Source organism: Perca fluviatilis, chromosome 13 (assembly GCF_010015445.1).
Source record: "Perca fluviatilis chromosome 13, GENO_Pfluv_1.0, whole genome shotgun sequence".
Lineage (NCBI taxonomy): Eukaryota > Metazoa > Chordata > Actinopteri > Perciformes > Percidae > Perca > Perca fluviatilis.
In genome coordinates, this window is record NC_053124.1 from 8,698,176 (window position 1) to 8,720,790 (window position 22,615).

Sequence of the window (22,615 nt, forward strand, 5' to 3'; positions counted from 1 at the left end):
AGGGCACCGGAGGCGGATTGGAAGCCGATGAAGGATCGGCGGTGCCCCATATATATCTATGGCATCCAAACTTCACTGGTGAGAGAAACGTGTGACGGTCAGGAAGACATTTTGGCAGGGGGAAAAATGGGAAAAACTGATCAGAAAATGTAACTGAACATTGTAGAAATGTAGTAGAGTAGAAAGCATAGATAATTGCTGTAAAATTTAACGAAGTAAAAGTCAAAAGAATGCACTATTGATTCTACTTAAGTAAAGTACAGATACGTGAAAAATTTACTTAAGTACAGTAATGAAGAATTTGTACTTTGTTACATTCCACCACTTCATTTTGGCCATAAAAATAGTGCAATCAATCACCAAATAACGCAGGATTTAATCAGTTTAATTGCTGATGTAAATTGCAGTGTTAGTGTTTCTTTGTATACTATGATTTTTTTTTTTCAACAAATTATCAGAAATACATTACAGTACAATACTATCATTGTAAACGACTGTAGAATTAAAAAAAATGCAGTAACCAATTATTTGGAGCAAATTGTCATCACTCAAGTGTTCGTAGATCTTGTTCTTAGCTAAGAACAAATCCAAGATAAGAAAACATTAGTGAATGTCTGAATCTTCGTAAAAAGTGTGTAAGTGGGGTTTAAGAACACATTTCTTTGTAAGAACGGTTGGTGAATGAGGCCCAATGTGTGTGTTTCCACTGACTGCAGAACGGCTGCGTTCTAACTGCGTCCCAGCTCCGGCGGTCCACAGCCCTCCGGAGCAGATATGCAGAGCTTCTATTTTTGCCGGACGCCGGAGAGCTCCGCAGCAATTCAGCACAGGGCAGATAGTGCGGGACAGGAAGTCGAGCACAGAAACAAAATAAAACATCTGGTTCATTTTCAAAATAAAGTACACCGTGCTCAAGGCGGATCATATTTCCCTGCACTTCACCTTGAAAACACAGCACTGAGTTGTTTCCCCTCTACTCCTCTGGATGGTTGTTGGTTTTGTGGTTCTGTTATACGTGAATTCGTGAGATCGCGTGGGTCCTCATGACTTCAGCTGTCAGGCAGGGCCGCAGCCGTTCCACAACAAATCCGGAACTGGTGGGTATTGACGGACGGCAGAGCACGGAGCCATCCGCAGCCGTTCTGCAACCAGTGGAAATGAGGAGAAAGCGAGGTAACACACCCCAGCAGCACTCAGCTGCAACATACCATGTCTGGTGTAGCCTAAACATTACAGCTCTACAGATCAGCAGTGCAGAGACTGGTATAACAAACTCATCTTCGGGTGCCAGCAGTGTGTGTGTTCGTGTTTGTTAAAGAAATTAAATGTTGATATTGGCACAGTTAGTGTTCCCGTTGACCAGCACTTACACAGACAGCCAGGTCGCCTCTTTGATGAGGCTGCAGTGCATACTGGAGAGAAACTAAAACTAAAGTATCGATCTCATTACACTGGTAATACCTACGCTACCACATAGTGTCTCTACTTTAGTAACACATGCAAATAATCCTTCAGAAGTGGCATTTGCCTAGTAAACTCAGGAGACTTACATACACATGCAAAAGCACAAAGATTGGTATTTGTCTAAACAGTGGAACAGCAGAAATTTTACCACTTCCTAAGAAATCCAAACCAGTTGGACTGAACGATTATAGACCAGTGGCACTCACTTCTGTTGCTATGAAGTGCTTTTGAGCGGATCATTTTAATTTGTCTCAAAATACTAACCCAAGCTTACATGGACGGTTTGCTTACAGGGAGAAAACCCTTCTGAATGGAATTTACAAACACCTTGAAACACCTGCCTCTCATGTACGCATCCTGTTTGTATGGGATTAGTTTTGTGACTTTAATTCCAAGCAAAACTTCTCAAGTATCAAACAAAAAACACTAACTCTAACTAAATCATCACCTTAAAGGTAAAACTTAAAACTTCACAATATATTACATTCACAGCTTCTACATTGTACAACTTAACCAATACCCTAGCATAGTGTATTATCAGGCCAGCAACCACAACAATTAGTAGTTAGCTGGATAATAATTTTTCCTAATAGACCATAATATAGCTACGTTACTAACCTAAGGTTACCTGGGAGAGCATCGTAGCTCTGCTCGGGTCCTGGTCTTTACAGAGAGAAGACGATCATTAATACAGCTCCATTGAGTAAGGCCTCACGAAGAATACATGATTCCCATGGTAAATTAGCTCAGTAAGGTAGCCGGTGGCTACAAGTTTTAGATAACGTTAGCAGTATAGCTAACGTTAAATGATAACTTAAAAAAGCTTTACTAGCTAGCTAGTAACTTAACACAACGAAACAACAAATGTCTAGTAACCATGCTTGCAACGTAGATCACAGATAATATATATATGATCAATACTTACACTTTATTAATCTTGTAGTAATCCCCTGTGAGTGGCTTGTGTGTCCTCCAGAGCAGACTCTGAGTCTCTAACGTTAGTTTACCTGCACTGAGGCTGAGCTGTCACTCAAACTTTACCTTAACACTCATTAGCCAATGGGGACGCACCCCTGTAAGACCCGCCCACGCGAGAGGTTTGTGTCAGAATTGCAAGCAAAAACTCAGGGAGCGCAAAGGAGAAAGCTGGGAGCATGACTGCAAATGTGATGGAGAGAGCAAAAGACTGATCATTGAGAAAGAAGCAGAGGGAACTGTAAACAAAAGGACATAATATCAAACAAATAAAAGACCAATAGTTTACAACTACACAAATGTTTTGTTTGCAAGTTTTAAGTTTTACCTTTAAGGTGACATTTTTTTTGCTTGAGTTAGTGTTTTTTGTTTGATACTTGAGAAGTTTTGCTTGGAATTAAAGTCACAAAACTAATCCCATATGTTTGCAGACTTCTCTTCAGCGTCCAGTCACACATGTTGATAGAGAAGCTTGACAAACATGGGTGTAAACCTCACTCTTGTAAAGTGGATTCAGGACTTTTTGACAGGCAGACAACAGTATGTGAGGGCGGCTCACAATCAGTCAAGAACCATCATGACAAACATGGGAGTGCCACAAGGATGTGTTTTATCACCATTGTTATTTATTTTATATACTAATGATTGTGTCAGCCACTATTCCAAATGCTCACTGATTAAGTTTGCAGATGATGCTGCCCTAGTCGTTTTTTTAACAGATAATGAACAGGACTACAGGACTGAGGTTGACTACTTTCATGAATGGTGCAATCAAAACTCACTAATTTTAAACATTTCAAAAACAAAAGAAATGGTGATTGATTTTAGGAAATGGCCCCCTCCACTGCAACCTGTTACTATTCAAGGGACAGTCATTGAGACTGTGGAGGAGTATAAGTATTATTGATTACAAGCTCACCTAGTCTGCCAACACACTAGCAAGATATTCAAAAGCACAGCAACGGCTCTATTTCTTAAGGAAACTGTGTCGTTTTAATGCAGACACAACAACTCTGACATTGTTTTATTTAACTTTCATTCAGAGTGTAGTGACTTTCAACCATCCAGTTCTGGGGGGGGGGGTGGGGGGGGCGGGGGTCTTTCTGTCCAGAACAGGAACATGCTGGACAAGGTGACTAAAATAGGCTGGAAAATTATTATTACTATAACTAATTGTTTAAAAAAAAAGTAATAAATAAGTAAATAAAATTTTTTTATTTGATACAAGAGACAATTATATTGTTAATCGCAATATATATTTAAGTTTGTAATTGTAAGAGCTCTACACACACACACATCACACACACACCACCAGTGCCAGGGCGCTCAGTCCGTCCGTCTGTGTCTCAGTCCTCAGTCCTGACAATCGTCCCACTATAATGACCCCGGCCCTCTACAACAGATAGCACCTCATGGTTCTAAAACAACAGCGAACGATGTAGGCTCTGGATATTTCCCTGAGCAATTGTTAATGAAATAAATCATATTCCTGACATCAAATTACTAAGTGAAGTTTAGAGAGAATGAAGAAGAGACAAGTGTTGAGTACAGTTCCAACACATTGACCTGTTCTGAGCTTACAGCTCAGGGCATGTTAAGCTTGCCTGCTGTTTCACCTCTCTGTCTGTTTGTTTGACTGCCTGCTTACTCAAAAATGTACACCTGTGGGGTGACCTCTAGCTCACCCAGTAAGACCGTTCGCCCCATGTTCGCTGAGTCCTGCAGCGGTTCGAATCCGACCTGCTGCCCTTTGCTGCACGTCATCCCCCATCTCTCTCTCCCCCTTTCATGTCTATCCACTTTCTGACACCACACCACACCCGAGTTGAATGCGTTCCATTTACAAGTCGGATTTTGATTGTGTGGATTTAGCTCTAGCCGGATTAGCCATTGTTAACAATGCATTACGCTGTTTTTTGTGCACAAACAGCATAGCAACATGTTCACAGATAAAGTCGGTCAGGCCTGTGTGTACAACTCATTTAGTGACATACAAGACAGAAGTGCTAATAACTGTATGTTACTACAGCTTTTACTGCTTTTACTGCTGCTGTTGATGCAGGGGGCAGCCATGTTGGATTTTTAGCTCGGGGTACTGTGAGGCGAGAAAATTTTATGTTTGGTGTCTATAGGGTATAACTTTTTGAATCATGTCTAAGAAAGACAATATTATTTTAGTTTTGGTCTAATTTGACACAAAGTACAGCTTATTACTACGTCTTTCAGGTAAACTCATAAAAGACATATGCTATCTGTGTACAAACCACACCTCTCCACCACAGTGTTCCAATAATCTTAGACTATCCTGACATGGATACAAAACATATGGCATTCAGCTAGTTGAACTTCAGCCTCCAATACTCTTAAAGTCAGACGTTTCCTCAATATAACTGGAGTAGAAACGGATTTACTCGAAACAGGTAGGACAAAAATAATTAAATTAATCCATTTTCACTCATTATTATTATTATTATTATTATTATTGTGACTATTATTATTATTATTATTAATTTAACCAACATATTGTTCATCGATTTTATTCATATTTGGCATTATGAATGAATGGAAATATAACTACAGGAATCAAGGGAAAACAATAAAGACTTATCATTATTAACTACTTTAAATAAACAATATGACAAGTTTTTCCACATTTATGATTTTAGTCTCTCACGTGTATATTTCGCCACATATTTTGTCTATAGATGGGAGCTGTTGTTTCCAAATCAGAAGCGTCACACAGCCAAGATGAAATTTAAAGTGAGGACCCTAATTGTCCTGCTGTGTGTGACTGCTATCTGTGTGTCTTGGAGAGGATATATGTCATTCTCCCTGCCTCAGGACGAAAGACTCTGTGCTTGTGAGCGATGTTTATCTGAAGATGATCCGTGGTTTATGAAGCATTTCAACAAATCTGTTGAACCATTTTTGTCAGCAAACTACAATCTCTCTGAGGACACTTTCAACTGGTGGAAGGTAAGTTGTTAACTTGCAAGAAAACAGTCTCTCAACCTGCACTTCAGATCAGGGAATGAAATATAATCAACAGCCATCACCATGGTGACAACACCTGCCAGTGTGTTAATATAGTCAATCCATTTGTTTGGTGTGCCTGACAGCTCTTACGGGATGCAAAGGGCAACTTCAGTAACTTCAGAGGAAAAGTGGAGAGGCTGTTTCTGATGGTCCCACCAAGTCCAGATGTTCTAGAATCCAGCCCTGACCGCTGCAGGACTTGTGCTGTGGTGGGGAATTCTGGTAATTTGAAGAGATCACATTATGGACCTCTCATAGATTTCCATGATGTCATCATAAGGTAAGTCCTCAGGCTAAAGAAAGCAGTTTTCTCCGAATATTGTCTTTGTCACAATGAGTTGAGTCAGTGGAAAAAACTAGAGATGTTCTGATACCAATATCTGTATCGGCTCCAATACTGCCTAAAACGCTGGTATCAGGAAGGACGTGGGAGTGTATGCACCGATCTGATACCACCTAATAAAGCCCTAAAGAAAATCTACATTAAAGTAGTTTATTTATGTTCTTTTTCCGTTATAACTGACTGTCAAACTGGATAATAAAAGAAAGTTCTAGGGCATTTAGTTTGTTTTTTCATGTTTCACAAAGAGTTTAACCTGAGCCAGACAGACAACAAAGATAGAAATAATATCACATCCATACTTGTGCAGCAGATTAATGGTATATTTCAAGAGAATCGTTCAAATTGGTATACAAGCATTACATTTGGCACAGATATTCTCTAAAGGTCACTTTTTGGGAAAAAGGCGTTGGCCATCCAAAAATTCAACATGGCGGCCATTTTTTCAAGATTTCTGTCAAATGCTCATTGTGTCAATTCTTCAAACAGTGATGTAGGCATAACATTTTGTGAAAATACTCTCTTAAGAATGTTGTTTTGGAAAATGGTGCTTGTCCCTGAAAAATTCAAGATGGCAACCATTTTTCAAGATGGCCACCATTTCTCTTGAATCCTTACATACATTTTTCAAATGGTGATGCTATCATCAAATATTCTTCAAGGAACATTCTCATGGAAAAAGGTGTGTGGCACTCAAAAATTAGAGATGGCCACCAATTTCAAGATGGCCACCATTTCTGTCAGAGCTCAATTTAATGTGTTAATAGAGTGAACATCACACCAGGGCACACTGGTGACTTCACTGCTGTGGAACTCAGCATGGGGTTCAATGTCAGCTGATCTAGTTTTACTTACACTGTAGTTCTTGACTAGAAGTAATAGTATAGCTAAGTTTAGTGTCCCAAATGCTGTCTAACAGCCCCTCATCAATTAGCTAGTAATAGATGTAGTTAGATAGATGAGCAAAGATTAAGCGGGGCAATACATAACTTGTTCATGTATGCTTACCTGGAAGGTGTACAGATCACACGGGACTTAAATGGCACTAGATGAATGATCGGGCTAGGTGTAGGTGACCCAAACCTAGTTGTATCCCATACCTGAATGTCTACTATGTCTATGATTGAGGTGGTAAAAGGATAACCTCTCGGCCTTAATCAGACAACAAACCCCCAAAATGGCAAATGAAAATCCCATGTCAGCCAAGAAGCCAACTGATTGGATGAAATGTTGTGTTTGTCAGACAGACACAGAGGAATCTTGAATTGTTGCGATTGCCTTCTTCTAAAAGTGTGGCCATTAGAGTATTTTTGCTAACATGCATGTGTGCATCAGTGTACATACTACCGAAATGACGGCCATCTTGGAAAAGGTCTCCATCTTAAATTTTTTATTGGCCATCCAAATTTTCCAAAAAGTGGCCTTAACAGAGTATTTGTGGCATATTTTCTGTATCACTATTTGGAAACAGTGGCAATGAACATAGGACAGGAATGGCAGCCATCTTGAAAAATGGTTTCCATCCTGAATTTTTACTGGCCACTTCCTTTTTCTAACAGAGACCCTTCCTCTCTGTGGACTGCACCTTGTCGTGGTGGAAAGGCTTGTGTACTCCAAGGAACCTGAGAGCTATGCCGGTGGGGATTTTATATCCCTGGCAAGTTTAACTAAGCCGGACAGGTCAAAGGAGAGGAGGCAGACAAAGCAGACATTATGACTATTTGACAGAAATAATGGCCATCTTGAAAATGGTCGCCATCCTGAATTTTTGAGTGGCACATACCTTTTTCCAAAAGAGTGTTCCTTGAAGAGTATGTCTATGGAGTTATATTACTATCCTAAGTCAAGAGCGCATTTTTTCAATTTGAGAGCATTTCTCACTGATATTACGTTCAGATTTCTTGCTCTCACACTCAAATAGTCACTGCTCGTGCTTGGATTTGCTCTCCTTGCACTCAAACTTTCTGCTTGGACTCCGATATGTTGTTGTTTGGACAGATTTCCTGCTCTCAGCTTTGAACCTTCTCCTCGCACTCAGGCTGATTCTGCTCACTTGCAAAGTTTCTGCTCTCGGATTTCTCCTGCGCGCTTGGAATTTTTGTTTTATAACCAAAGAATTTCTAATATAGGAAGAAGTTCCACTCCCTCGTTACTTCCGGCTTCTGAACTGGTTGCAGTTCCACCAGAGTTCCATATAGGGGGCGCTCACAGGCCACTGCAGAATGAATGGGGCTCTATGGAGCTATACCCCTCAAAACCCACTTTTCTCAGGATATAATTTTTTGTCTAGTAATTTGAATGTTGCTTTCGAAAGGGGAGGCTAAAAAAATACACACTGTTGTGTGTTAGATTTTTTTAAAGTCACTTTTTTGTTCTAAAAAGCCTTTTAAAATGTCAATGACGTCATACACATACGGCCAGAGATACTGCTTTACGGCAAGCTCTGAGTCGCTTCCTTTGTTCTCTCGAGGCATCGACAACACAGCTAACAGGTTAGGCTCTCCCTCTTAATACATGTGCTAGAAAGAGGTTTGCTAATGTTTTAAAGACCACACCGAAATATTCACTCTGATATTCAGGCTTTGCTTCGGATGCCGTCAAGCAGGATCTCCGATCGTAATCACTCCTTCACTGACCAATCAGCATTCATTAGCAGAATGCTAGCGTGTTATGGGCTACAACGACTCACCCTGTAAGAAATCAAAAGGACATAAGTACTCGTTCATTCAACTTTCGACCTATAACCCATGTTGAACTTGCAAAAACTACAATCAAATCTGAGGTTTCTCAACGACAATCAGGCGAAAGAGACAAATTTAGCCGTCTAGCTCCATAGAGTCCCATTCATTTTGCACTGGACCGCAATCACCCCCAGTGGAACTCTGGTGGAACTGCAGCCAAAATCCGGTACAATGGGGCTGAATAGGGAGTGGAATGGCTTTCCGTAGACTGGCTTTGGTTATAACCATGGATGTATTAAGAGAACTGGATACAGTGTTCGGCGGGAAGCCCCGTACGTTCCAATGAGAGTGCTCAAAAGCGCATTATGCAAACATGGAGCTCGGCTTTTCCGCATTCTTGGCCCATGACGTCACGGTGGACACGCGCACTAGCAACAATTTGTTTGTGTTGTCTTAGCAACCGGTAGCAACATGCTCGTTCATGAGGTTATCTCTCGTGGCTCTTACAAGTGGCGAATTCATGAACTCGCCGTTTTCATTGTCTAAAATATTCACTAACGTTAAACATTGTGTTTTCGTTGTTCCTGATCGTTTACATGCTTAGCTAAATAAACGATAGATGTATTTAGCTAGACAACCAAGGAGATTTAATCATTATGTCCTGCTACTAGCTAGCTAGCTACTAGCTAGCGCTTGCAGTTAGCCTGCAGTTTCATGAACAGAGCTCATCCATGGCTTTATCTCTCATCCACGTTACAAGCTTTACAGCATACAGCCCTCGGATGGATCATAAGAGAGAACCAAGGCCATGTAATCACTATGTCTGTAGTAACGTTATGTAGGCATGATCTTAATACAGCCATGCTAGCTAACCCTGATGTTAGCAACTAGCTAGCTAGCCGATAGCCCTGCCAGTTTGGGAAACGCTAATTACGTTACATCCACGTAACAGGCTTTACAACATACATACATCCCTCGGATGTATCATAACTTCATAAGATAATACCATGGACGTATTGATAGAACACATGGTGAATTACAACCATTAGCTATATCCATTATTACAGCTAGCTACGTGAGCTCGGGAGAACAGTCATGTGAGCGGGCATGCGCAGTCCCGTGGGTCTGCTCGCGTCCATTATGCGCGTTCATCATTTCAAATTTAATAATTCTGGATTCGCTTCTAGTGAATGTTAAAAATGTTAAAAACGTAACGTTTTAAACAATGAACCTTTCATTGTTCAAGCTGGTAAGTTGATATACTCCGAAACAAATTATCCGCTGAAATTTAGACGTTTCTTTCGCCATGTAATGTCTATGTGAAAAGTCTTTCTGGGCCATGGGGTGCAGTACCACCGTTATCCGCTAAGCCCACGTTGGCATATAGACACGGCCATAGATATAGAACAATATTGTTCTATATCTATGGACACGGCGCTCTTCCTGAGGGCTTGGTTATAACCCTGTCAAAAGTCAACAACCAATAGAATGCCAGCTGTAGTGTTGACCAATGAAATGATCCCAAACCCCGTTGAGGGTGCGTTCGCTTTACTTTAGAACGTCTGTTGAGGGCGGCTGCACTGTAACCTGAGTGTAACTAAGTTTATATATCCCCGCGCCGTTTATAGCTTTATTATAAGTATATGTCAACAATGTGCACAGAATTGTCGACTGCACCCATCAGGAAACGGGAGAAAGCTTTGAAGTGGGACGTATGAAGTTATGTCCACAACTACGAGGGTGAGTAACATAGGGTGACCATATTTTGATTTCAAAAAAAGAGGACACTTGGCCCGGCCTCGAGACCAAAATTCAGACAGGCTTAATTAATGGTTAATGAACATGCTTTATTATGCCTCGATGGTGCAAAAATAACTTCTGTAATAAAATAATATCTCTCTTTTAAAATAAATAAATAATATGAAATAATGTTCTAAATATGACCTCGATCTTCTGTGTTAGAAAATCCAGCTACAACAAAATATGTCTTAATACCTTTTCAATGTAATAAGATAAATAATAAAGACACTAAAACATATGTGCCAGCTTTGCACACTGTGCACTCCGCCTCCCACTAGTCCGGTCCCGACCGGGACGGTACGATGGGGTCATTTTTTTGCAGTTCAACTGTGAAGCTGCACTAAGTCTTGTTTTATGGTTGTATGCAGGCTCCACGCAGAGCTTTCGCCGTAGCCTGATGTTGTTAATACCGCCGCTGGTGTGTGTATGTGAGCCGGCATGTCTGTGTGTGTGGGGAGTGGGTGATAGAGCGAGGGAGAATTAAGGGAGAGTGACGGCGAGCGAGTATGACTCTAGAGTCATAGTGAGAGAAACAAAGTGTCTCCCCTGTCTGCTCTAGTCCCTGTATGTGCGCGTCGCAGAGCCGCCCACAAAGCAGCCACTCGGGAATTACGTCACACAACAAAGTACCGTAGTACACTGTGCAAAGCGCCACTCAATTTAAGTGCACGCGTAATAGACCCATGAAAAACAGTGAAAACCGGACATTTTCATGAATTTATAAAACCCGCCCGGACCCCCCGTACAGTACGTAAAAAGTGGACATGTCCGGGCAAAAGAGGACGTTTGGTCACCCTAGAGTAACATAACTTAAGCATCTAGCTAGCTAGCTAGCATATGGCGCTAGCATATAGCCTAGCTTGATGTCCAGAAACAAATGTTCTTTATTGTATAGCTAGCTAGATTGAACGACATATGACGGACAGTATGTGTATATGTGATGACCCCACTTTGTATTTTTTCCTCCTTTGGTTAACCATGTTCCTGGGATTTGGCTAATTTCATGTTAGAGCCAGTAGTAAAACCTAAACTGTAATATAACTGAAAGAACACAAGAAACTGGATTGTTTGTGTCAGTTTTTGCATCACTGTTGTGTGTTGTTCATCAGAACTTAGTCTTCATTCCTTCATATAACATTAGTTTGAAAATGGATTCATAGCAGTCTGTATAAAATGTTGTAATGTTAAGTTCAATTTTATCACTATAATAAAAACAGATCTAGAAATGATATGGTTTCTTATTTGCTCCTTAAATAGCAGTTATTTGTTTAATTAATACAAAGCAAACTGAACTGAAAAAACAAGTATTTTGTTTTACTTTCTTTTCATCCAGGTGGGGCTGAGGGGCTTGACCCCTGTTGATCTGTGTGTGTGTCATATCACCAACCCATGATAGCTAGAATTCACCCTGCTACTCCAGATCTACCTACTGTATGGCTGGCTACAGACTACAACCATCTGCAAGTTTTGTTTGTAGTGAACATCATCAACAGCTGCACTTAAAGTCTCTTGGGTTCATATGGGACTTGGTTGTTCTCCATACTGCATCAAACACTATATTATTTTTTTGTGTTATATTAGTACAGACAACAGTAAGTATCATTACTTAGTCACAGTATATATATTATTCTGGTGTACACTGATGACTTGACTCCATGCTATTGACTATACTTTAGCTTGCCACCTCATAACGTTACCTTAATTGCTCTTGTATAGTTAATTTATCTTCTACTAGTTGTATATACCTCCTATTTAATTGAATTATTCTTAATTTGTGTTGCCATACCTGAATCATCCCTCTTGTGAACACTAGGCCCATCTTATCTTTATTCATAACCCTGCTCACAAACTCACCTGAACCTGGGTCATCTGTTTGCCAATATCAAGGTTCCTGCTACAGTAAATCCTATAGGCAAATTGTACTGCTTCACTTTTCACCATACACTTTTAAGTTTTTTTTTTGTTATGAATTACTCATTGTTTTGACAAGGTAAATTAAAGCAATTTACCAAGTGTCAGCTCTGGTAAATTTAATTGTACTGTTTTTTTTTTATAAATGTTATGGAACATGAAAAAACTATTTGCCTTGATCAGGGTTTTAATTTGTTGCAAATGTGAACATGGTTTTAATAATCTGTATCTTATTGCTCTGAAAAACTACAATGATTTAAGAAATATCAGTGATACTTATCAACATTTATTGAATTGATTGAATATATGGGCAGACATTACAGGCACCTATTCATGTCAACAGAGAAAACAATAATTTGTTCTCTTTTATCCCTTTGATTATACGCTGATGGTGCAGAAAAGGGTGAAGTCCTTGTAGATCTCTGGCACTTTGAGGACAGACCGATCCAGGAACTCTCCACTGTTGTCTTTGTATAGTATGCTCCTATTAAAGACAGATTCATAGACATCAACACGTAATATATTAGGTGTACATAGCTTGCTTTAACATCATTACTATCTTACCTTACCTTCTCTGATTTGGTTTTGTGGACATCAGTAATTTTCTGGTTGTGCACCCTGTGAATTTAAGCAAGAAACATAAATGATAAGTGTATGCAACATGATTTTACTATTATATTGTTATTATTTTTACAATTACATTATTATCAGACTTGCCAACCTTCTTGGTTTGTGCTACTGCTGCCTGTTCTCTGCACACAGGTGAGTAATGTTCTGACTGGCACAGGTCCATGCACATAGTGCAGCTGTGATGCAGCTCAACAGGGGTACTTCAGTCACACCTGGAAGAAGAGAAACAAACAAACAAAATACTTGTTCTTTCTGCTCAGTTTGCTTTGTATTTGTTAGGCTCCAGTCAGACCCAGAACTGAGAAACAGGCACACGAACACAGATGAGCAGTTTACAGTGTTTATTAGAAACAATGTTTGATAGTGGAGGAGGGAGGTGGCCAGGATAGCTGCTCCAGGTAGGGTCGAAGCCGGAGATCAGAAGGCGGGTGTGTGGCCAGGCAGCGAAGATGACAGCTGGGTGGAATGGCTGGTTGAGAGCGGAGCGGCGAGGTGAGTAGGCAGCGAGGAGGTAGATGAAGGCTGATGAGCAGCGGGTCCAGATGCGGAATCTGAGCAGAGAAGGAATGCGTGAGCCAGAGCACAAATGAGGCAACAACCAAACTGGAAACAGAGAAAGCAGGGATTAATTCTCTCGAGCACAGAGTAGAGCCACGTTACCACGAGAAAGGTTGCAACGAACTGGCGCTGAAGAGGTGAACAGCCTGGTTGATTACTGGAATGAGCTGCAGCTGGCTGGAGCAGAGCAGGTGAGAGTGGCCACGCCCCTTGACCTAGATCCTCTTGAGTGACATGCAACAGCCGGTGGAGACAAACACAGACAAGACACACACACACACACACGGGAAAGGGGAACAGGAAAACAGGCAGGGACAGGGAGACAGACACTGGTCCACAACAGTATTAATTAAAAAAATAACATATTTAAGTTGCAAATAAAGAATATAATTTCTAGATCTGTTTTATTAGTGGTGAAATTGTACTTAACAGACTGGGTCCGTGTACTTTTTCGTTCATTCGATTTTCATTTCATAAACAGGTATTAAAAAACAAATGGTTATTTGATTTTCGTTTTAAATCATGGGGATCAGACCTCCGGTGCTGGGTCTAATATTCTAATATTAGCTGCTGCAGCTATCTAGCAGCTAGCTACCAGCCCTGTGAGGTTGGTCCCCGCGGTTCGCTCCCCGGTGCTGACTGACTCTGGTCCGTCTGCAGAGCTGCGTTACCCGCTCTAGCTGACCTGGGAATCTACCGCGCTCGTGCTTTATTCATATTTTCTTTTCTTTGCAGTGATATGCTATGCACTGATGACAGGCAGGCTTCCTGCTGCTTTTAGTCTGAGCCTGTGAGATAACTAAACTTCCTTTGAATATAACGTGCATATAAATAGACGGAATAAATAAAAGTCCCCGGAAATAAATATAAGTAAAACATATGTATTTAGGCTATTGGACTATAATGACTAATGCTTATATATGTATTGCCTCATTTATGTATTTCATGTTCTATTTCATAGCCATATTTATTATGTAAAGGCAGTAAAAACGGACGATCAGTCGCTCAGGAACTTATAGACTACAGTTTCCCTCAACAGCAGCCGAGACATTCTAACGCTTAACGTGAAAAAGCTTAACGTGGTAACTTAATGTACCTAAACAATGATCAATCAGATATCAATCAGTTATCAGTCACATAACGTCCATAATAATTGGACTTTGGGTTAGATTTTTTTGACAGTTTTCAGTGGTTATGAGGAGCAATATGAGAGAGAAATTTGGTAATCATTGATCATTGTTTAGGTACATTAAACCACGTTAAGCTTTTTCACGTTAAGCGTTAGAATGTCCCGGCTGCAGTTGAGGGAAACTGTAGTCTATAACTCCCTGAGCGACATTTTCTACAATAAAGAACATCTATTTGTTTCTGGACATCAAGCTAGGCCATATGCTAGCTAGCTAGCTAGGTGCTTAAGTTATGTTACTCACCCTCGTAGTTGTGGACATAACTTCATACGTCCCACTTCAAAGCTTTCTTCCGTTTCCTGATGGGTGCAGGTGAAAGTGCGTCAACCATTCAGTGCACATTGTTGACATATACTTGTAGTAAAGCTATAAACGGCGCGGGGATATATAAACTTGGTTACAGTCAGGCATAGTCAGGTTACAGTGCAGCCGCCCTCAACAGACGTTCTAAAGTAAAGTGAACGAACCCTCAACGGGGTTGGGATCATTTCATTGGTCAACACTACAGCTGGCATTCTATTGGTTGTTGACTTTTGACAGGGTTATAACACAAAAAAATCCAAGCGCGCAGGAGAAATCCGAGAGCAGAAACTTTGCAAGTGAGCAGAATCAGCCTGAGTGCGAGGAGAAGGTTCAAAGCTGAGAGCAGGAAATCTGTCCAAACAGCAACATATCTGAGTCCAAGCAGAAAGTTTGAGCGCAACCAGAGCAAATCCAAGCACGAGCAGTGAATATTTGAGTGTGAGAGCAAGGTTTTGAGCGCGAGCAGTGACTATTTGAGTGTGAGAACAAGAAATCTGAATGTAATATCAGTGAGAAATGCTCTCAAATTGAAATAATGCGCTCTTGACTTATGATAGTAATATAACTCCATATATTTCTGCCGAATTTTATGCTTGCATCACCATTTGAACAATTTAAATAATTAATATTCGACAGGAACGGTGGCCATCTTTAAAAATGGCGGCCATCTTGAATTTTTGAGGGACAAGCATCTTTTTCCATTAACATGTCCTTTAGAGAGTATTTGTATCAAATCAAATGTTATGTCACTGTTTGAATAATTGATATAATAAGCACTGAATAGCAATGGCAGCCATCTTGAAAAATGGCTGCCATATTCAATTTTTGAATGACTTTTTCCAAAATAGTGGCCCTTAGAGAGTATCTGTGCCAAATTTCATGCTTGTATACCAAAGTGAACGATTTTTTTTTACTAATCTGCTGCACTATACAGGGATAGTAGTATACAATTGTTAAAACATAATAAAATATATGATGCTCTGGTATCGGATCGGTACTCTGTATCGGAATCGGTATCAGGAAGCAAAAAATGGTATTGGGCCATCTCTAAAAAGAACATCAAAGTTTTTTCCTCAATCTAAGAAACTAAAAGTCAAAATTCAAGCAGTCCCCTGCTGTATTTCTGCTAAGGACAGTGACGTGTGAAATATATCCCTCTGCACTATTTAGAGTGAACGCTGGTCAAATCAAAGGCTATGAAGCAGATGTTGGGACCAGAACAACTCATCGTTTCATGTATCCAGAGAGTTGTGTGGATTTAGACAACACCACTCATCTTGTGCTGGCTCCATTTAAGACGATTGATTTTGACTGGCTCACAGGGGCCCTCACCACAGGATTCAACGGAGGGTGAGTCAGATTTTTATGGACTATGTGATCATTTGTCCCATGAAGTGTTTATTTGGTAAACAAAAACTATGGTGCTAGGGGTTCGTTAACACCTTTTATCCAATGGTAAGACGAGATGATACCACCGTTGACAGATAAAAGACGAGACTAAAATGTAGTTTAAAAATGTTTCTCTCTCTTCATTTTCAGGAAATTCCACCTTTTATTCCACTCTCTCTCTCTTTTCTGCATAGTGTCACACACCCTCAGGTATTACTGGCAGACTGAATGAGAAATAATATATGCACCCAGAATTCAAGCCAAATACCACACCAAGAAAATGTTTTAAAATGAGTTGATCACTTACCAGAAGTAAGGACAGAGCAGAACAAGCCTCTGCTAGAGAGAGATGAAAAATAAATGGGGTTCTCCCCAGCAACATGTACAAACATCAGTGTTGGAAATAGCGATCAGTAGATTGTGGAGTGCATTCAGCATTATTAAAAAATAGCACAATACTGCAGCATTACTTTATAAGACACCTTGACAAAGACATTTCTTGTTTCTTGTTCATCGCTGAAGACTCAAAATAGCCACCGCGCCCACACCGTTCAACGAAAACTCAAGTTGTTAATAACTTTCATTGGAGGGGGCTTCAACTTTGAAAACTGTTAGGGGGGGCGCTAGTCTCGCAGACCTTCCTGCACAGTGCTGTGGAGGAGGGTCTGGCTAGTCCACACAGCAATCCGGGATTGGAATAAAAAAACGTGCTCTGGTTTATTGCCATTACTTTAAACCATTCAAAATCGTCATAGGTGGCGCTAAGCTCCGCATGGAGCCACTGCAAAATAGCCTCCGGAAGGAACTTGTTTTGGTGGAATGTGTATGTTCAAAAGTTGTTTTAGTCTTGCGAAAGAAAACTCAGATTGGACAGATAGTCTAGCTAGCTGTCTGGATTTACCCTGCAGAGATCTGAGGAGCAGTTAACCATAGTCCTCATAAATCCACCGGAGTGGAACGTTGTGGATATAGACTAGAGGGGGCGCTAGCGAGCCATTTTTGCGCGCCTATTCACAAAACACTTGAAATACATACATTTGCACCAGGCCTGATGCTGCCACAAATCTTGGTGAGTTTTTGAGTGTGTTTAGGCCCTCAAAAAAGCAATTATTTCGGTATAATAAAAATAATAATAATCCCATCAGTTTCAAGAAGGCCTTCGCTGGCGGACGGATTTCGGTGCTCGGGCCCTAATGATATTAAGTGTGACATTTCATGTTTGTTTCAACAGACCGCATTGGGCCGTAAGATCAAAAATCAAAGCTAACAAGGATTTGGTGAGTATAATTTTGAATGCATTTAACAATAAACTTTTTTGGCTGTAAAGGTCATGGTTCATAAAAATAGATTTAAAGCCTAATTCTGATTCATAACAGGTGATGGTCCTTAATCCAGCTTTTATGAGGTATGTTCATGACATGTGGCTGGAAAAGAAGGGTTATTACCCCTCCACTGGCTTTCTGGCTTTGGTTGTTGCCCTGCATATGTGTGACGAGGTAAGTTTATTTTTAAGTCAGAGTTCTACTTGTAAATGTCACCAGTGTTGCTGTAACACACTAATGATTAACAAATGGCTGCAAATAATGAATGACTTGTTTAACAACTGGTACTAGTCCTCAGATTCTGACATTGTTAACTTTTGTTGTCCTAGGTCAGTGTGTTTGGTTATGGAGCAGACAGTGATGGAAACTGGAGTCATTACTGGGAAAAACTCAGAAAGAAAAATTTAAAAACTGGAGCACATCCTGGAGATACAGAGTATAGAATGATCCAGAAGCTAGATGAGCAACAGAAACTCAAGTTTTATACAGGGTTCTGATGTTTCTCTCATTATTTAAAGGAAGGTTAGTAGTAGGTAACTGTAGAAGAACATGAAGGGCTGCATTTTTTCCACCGTTAAGACGGTTAAGATACCAATCTTTGTGTTTTTGCACGTGTGTGTAAATCTCCTGGGTTTGCTAGGCAGATGCTACTTCTGAAGGATTATTTGCATGTGGTAATGACTGGAAGACACACTATACAATTACAGTATGTGTTTACACTATAGATAGCCAACTAGTGTAGAATGCAGAAGTTATGATTGGGACAAGTATAATAAAAGTTAGGGATAAAAAGCTGTGTCAAAATATCTTCTTGTTTACCCTGAATAAATAAAGTTGGTGTAATGGTGGAGTATACTGTACCTTATTTCCTGATTTGATAACTGAACAAACATTTGACATAAGCTTGTGTCCAAAGCAAACTACAATAAGTGCTTTCAACCTCCACAGGAACAAGAGTTAGATGGCAGAAACAAGTCGGATCACAAAAATAAAAAGTTTAAATTAGGCAACACACAAACAAAACTTAGCAATAAATATGCAAATGTCCTCAGTTGAGAGGTCCTCTATGTATGTCTTAATAACAAGGTGCACAGCCAGTGGAGATACACACAAACACACACACACATACACACGAACGCACGCATGCCCACACACACACACACACACACACACACACAAATAATAATGCCTGTATCTATTTGGAGACATAAGTGCATTTTTATGATTTGTAAAAATGATAAATAATGAGTGAGGAAAAAAAATGATAATGCTAAAATGCTGATGAGAATCCCATTGACTGAGGGATGAAAGAGTTTAAATGTAGGCCTATCATGATAATATTTTGCTCTTTTACATCTGGCTGTAATAAGACAAGGCACCATGACTCCACTGATGTGTGCAGTGGAGTCAGGGTACAGGAGTACACCCGTTTAACATTACAGAAATATTTTAATATAGTTTAGTTTCCCCTAGAATTCCCCTTTACGCTGACATGCCACATCCACATGCTAAACACAGGTGCCGTAAAAGAGAGGTAACACACCCCAGCAGCATTCAGCTGCAACATACCATGTCTGGTGTAGCCTAAACATTACAGCTCTACAGATCAGCAGTGCAGAGACTGGTATAACAAACTCATCTTTGGTCGCCAGCAGTGTGTGTGTGCATGTTTGTCAAAGATATTGTCAAAATTAGGCCGGTTACATACTGGCTGTGTGGCGTGAGCGTGTCAGCTGCGTGGCATGTCCGTTTATATTTCGGCTCCCATGTTAACAGGTTAGAGCTTTATGGAACGCCAAAAAGCTCACATTACGTCACTTTCCTACCTGTTTTGAACGGTCAGGACTTTTTTGCGTCGTCTAATGATAAAAAGCTGTAAAAAGCGCCGTGGAATGCTGATCTAACGCCGTTTATTACGTGGCTCAATACGCGTACTATGCAAAACGCCGTAAAAAGCACAGTGGAATGCTCATCTAACGCTTTTAATGTGGCTCAGTACACGTAACATAACACTTCAAAAGACACGTAGTATATATGATAATGAGTTCCACCCTGTCTTTTCCAAAGCCAATACATTTGGACTGTTAATCACCCAATCAGAAAAGAACAACAACAGACCACATTAATCCAACCCAGCACAAGTATGAACAAAGCTCGTGGATTTGGGAGAGTTTTTTTTTTTTTTTTGTACAGTCTACTTTTCTATTAGTTTGGCAATCGGTAAACTAAAATTGTAGGCAGATAAACTGAAAATTGTGTTTTCATTGAATAGGTTATCATTTGTGGAAGGTTTTCTGCAGATATAATTAATTAAAGGCCACTGATATTGTCTTAAAGGGATACTTCACCGATTTAGCATTCAGCTTTGTATCAGTAGAAACCCGATAGTATTTCTGAATGACCGTGCCTCACTCCATCATGTCCCCCTGAGACGAGAGATTTCTGCATTTGGGGCCTGGAAAAAATCTTCCGATGACGTAAAATGACGATTTTTGCGTCATTGGAAGATTTTGGGGGCGGGGAAAACAAGGACTACAGCCAGTAGTAGGATCTACTTCCGTATGTTTTCAACGCCCACAGGGGTTGGACTGCCGAGTCTGGCCGAGGTATTCCGAATGAAAACGACTGTCAGCCATCTTGAATCTTCACTAAACAGGCTCTCGGTTTTCAGCAGAAAACATTTACAACAATTATCTGCATTCAAACTACCGGACGTGTGTACCACCGGGATACAACGGTACAGATCGGAGAATATGGAGGAAACGTTATTACAGACGGAATACTCGGCACACTACGTGAGCTTCGCCTGCACGGAGACCAGCGGTGCCGCTAGCCGGCTAGGGGACATCCTCATCGGCTAGGTGGAAAGCTATCTTGGAGTACGCTAGCTGTCCACCTGTCCCAGCCATCCTGCTTGCAAGTGTCTGCTCATTAAACAACAAGCTGGACTACATCCTCCTTCAACGAAACTCCCAACGTGAGTTCAGTGACTGCTGTGTTTTTGTTGTTGTGGAAACATGCCTGAACAACAGTGTACCGGAACCGGGACTATCCAGCTACCAGGCTGCTCTCGCCGGCCCGTGGAGGTGGACTGGTGTAGAAATAAAATCCAACTAGCTACTGCTAACTGCTGGTGGAGCTTGTGACTGTTAAATGCCGACCATTCGACATTCCACGCTAATTCACGGCTGTGTTTATACTCTGTGTTTAGCTACACCAATGCTAGTATGCGTTAGCTGAACTTTACGGATCCTGCTTGCAAGTGTCCGCTCATTTAGACCACAAACTGGACTACATCCAACTTCAACGACACTCCCAACGTGAGTTCAGAGACTGTTGTGTTTTTGTTGTGGAAACATGCCTGAATAGTGTACTGGACTGTCCAGCTACCAGGCCTGCTAGCCCTCCGAGCTAGAGATGCTCTGTCGCCAGGTAAAAGAGGTGGGCTGTGTTAACACCGAGTGGTGCAGAAATGTGGTGATTTGTATCCATTTAACTGCTAACTGCTGGTGGAGTTTGTGACTGTTAAATGCCGACCATTCTACATTACACACTAATTCACGGCTCTGTTTATGCTCGGTGTTTACAGCTGTGGGATATAGATACACACGCTTTGCTGACCAAATGACTTATGTTCCTATAATATACTGCCTAATTATTACAGCAAGCTGCCTAGACTTAACGAGCTAAAAGTATGCTGCACGAGAACAGAGCCAAGGCTGCACACAGGTGGCCTGCATCGTGCAAAGGAGGACATGTTCCTCTGTGGGATGCAGTAAGCAAGGACGGAGGACACCAAGACCTGGCTCAGTCACAATCCATCAAAAGCAACAGCCCACTTTGTAGAGACAGATGTTCGTGTGTGATATGTAACTGCCCTTGTTAAACTTCAATAAAAGACAGGCAAAAGAGGAAGAGAGTCAGAGCTCACTGGTGAGAAGCAGACTGCGGAGTCTGCTTACGGAGTGATGCTCTCCTTCTATAGAAGCCTATTGTATTAATACATATCTGTGTCTGTGAAGTTATTGCTATCTATTTCAGAGAAGAAGTCCTCACCTGGGAGTGCACCTTGAAGCACGACAATTGGGGGCCCGTCCGGGATAAAAACAAAAAGAGGATTCTTCAAATTGGTTGGAAAAGTTCGGTCCAAGGGTGAAAGGTTGCGTTGAACATCTGGCGCCATAAATAAGGTAAGCAGACCATTATTCTGCATTGACTATTCTAAATCAAGGGTGTTCAACGTCTTAGTAACCCACAGACCGCTAAAATTAATTAATTAAATACATAGTGACAACTTCCATTTCTATAAAGGTAATGGTAATTAGGTATGGTTGTATTGGAACAAATATGAGGAAATATTTGTGAAAGTCTGAGTTTGGCAACTCCACCCGTGTCCTGGACGAGGAGCGGTTTTGGCTGGGTTGAAACACCCGAGAATTGAGACATCTTCAAAACAAAAGGAAAAAGAGGTTAAAGTCCTCCGGAAAGGTTAAAGTCCTTTAAGAAAAAGGTTAAAGTCCTTTAAGAAAAAGGTTAAAGTCCTTTAAGAAAAAAGGTTAAAGTCCTTTAAGAAAAAAGGTTAAAGTCCTTTAAGAAAAAGGTTAAAGTCCTTTAAGAAAAAGGTTAAAGTCCTTTAAGAAAAAGGTCAAAGTCCTTTAAGAAAAAAGGTTAAAGTCCTTTAAGAAAAAGGTTAAAGTCCTTTAAGAAAAAGGTTAAAGTCCTTTAAGAAGAAAGGTTAAAGTCCTTTCAAAGCAGAGGTTAAAGTCCTCCATATAGGAGTTAAAGTCTCCTAGGTATGACTGGTGAACGATTGTATTATTGAACCATTTCACACTATTTAGGTGATATGACAAAATAATCCAATGTTCACATGACTTGTTGGTTTTGGTGTCAGACAATTGAGCTAGTTCGATTGTCCAAAGGCTGAGAACCAGGGTATAGCGAGCCATAGATCTCAGGCTGGCCAAAATAAGGAAACTTGATTTTGGTGTCAAATAGGAATATTACTTTCCTGTTTAA

At 40.6% G+C, this 22,615-nt stretch overlaps 1 protein-coding gene across 4 annotated transcripts; it reads left to right on the forward strand.

Moving 5' to 3' along the window:
- Positions 1–4,773: 4,773 nt before the first annotated feature.
- On the forward strand, positions 4,774–18,439 carry LOC120571501 (CMP-N-acetylneuraminate-beta-galactosamide-alpha-2,3-sialyltransferase 1-like). 4 transcript variants are annotated; one of them, XM_039820476.1, is made up of 8 exons: positions 4,774–4,859; positions 5,145–5,415; positions 5,559–5,755; positions 16,056–16,235; positions 16,425–16,484; positions 17,506–17,551; positions 17,651–17,770; positions 17,926–18,439. In XM_039820476.1, exons 2-8 carry the CDS (start codon positions 5,188–5,190, stop codon positions 18,091–18,093), a joined length of 999 nt encoding a protein of 332 aa, XP_039676410.1. In that variant the 5' UTR covers positions 4,774–4,859; positions 5,145–5,187; the 3' UTR covers positions 18,094–18,439. The 4 variants fall into 4 exon arrangements, with proteins under 4 accessions (XP_039676410.1, XP_039676412.1, XP_039676411.1 ...); XM_039820478.1 differs by having other exon boundaries at positions 17,651–17,679; XM_039820477.1 differs by lacking the exon at positions 16,425–16,484.
- The last annotated feature ends 4,176 nt before the right edge of the window (positions 18,440–22,615 follow it).

Coding starts and splice junctions, on each gene's coding strand:
- LOC120571501 (XM_039820476.1), top strand. CDS start 5,188: ATGAAATTTAAAGTGAGGACCCTAATTGTCCTGCTGTGTGTGACTGCT. Junction 16,236..16,424: donor ACCACAGGATTCAACGGAGG/GTGAGTCAGATT, acceptor CTTCATTTTCAG/GAAATTCCACCTTTTATTCC. Junction 16,485..17,505: donor ATAGTGTCACACACCCTCAG/GTATTACTGGCA, acceptor TTGTTTCAACAG/ACCGCATTGGGCCGTAAGAT.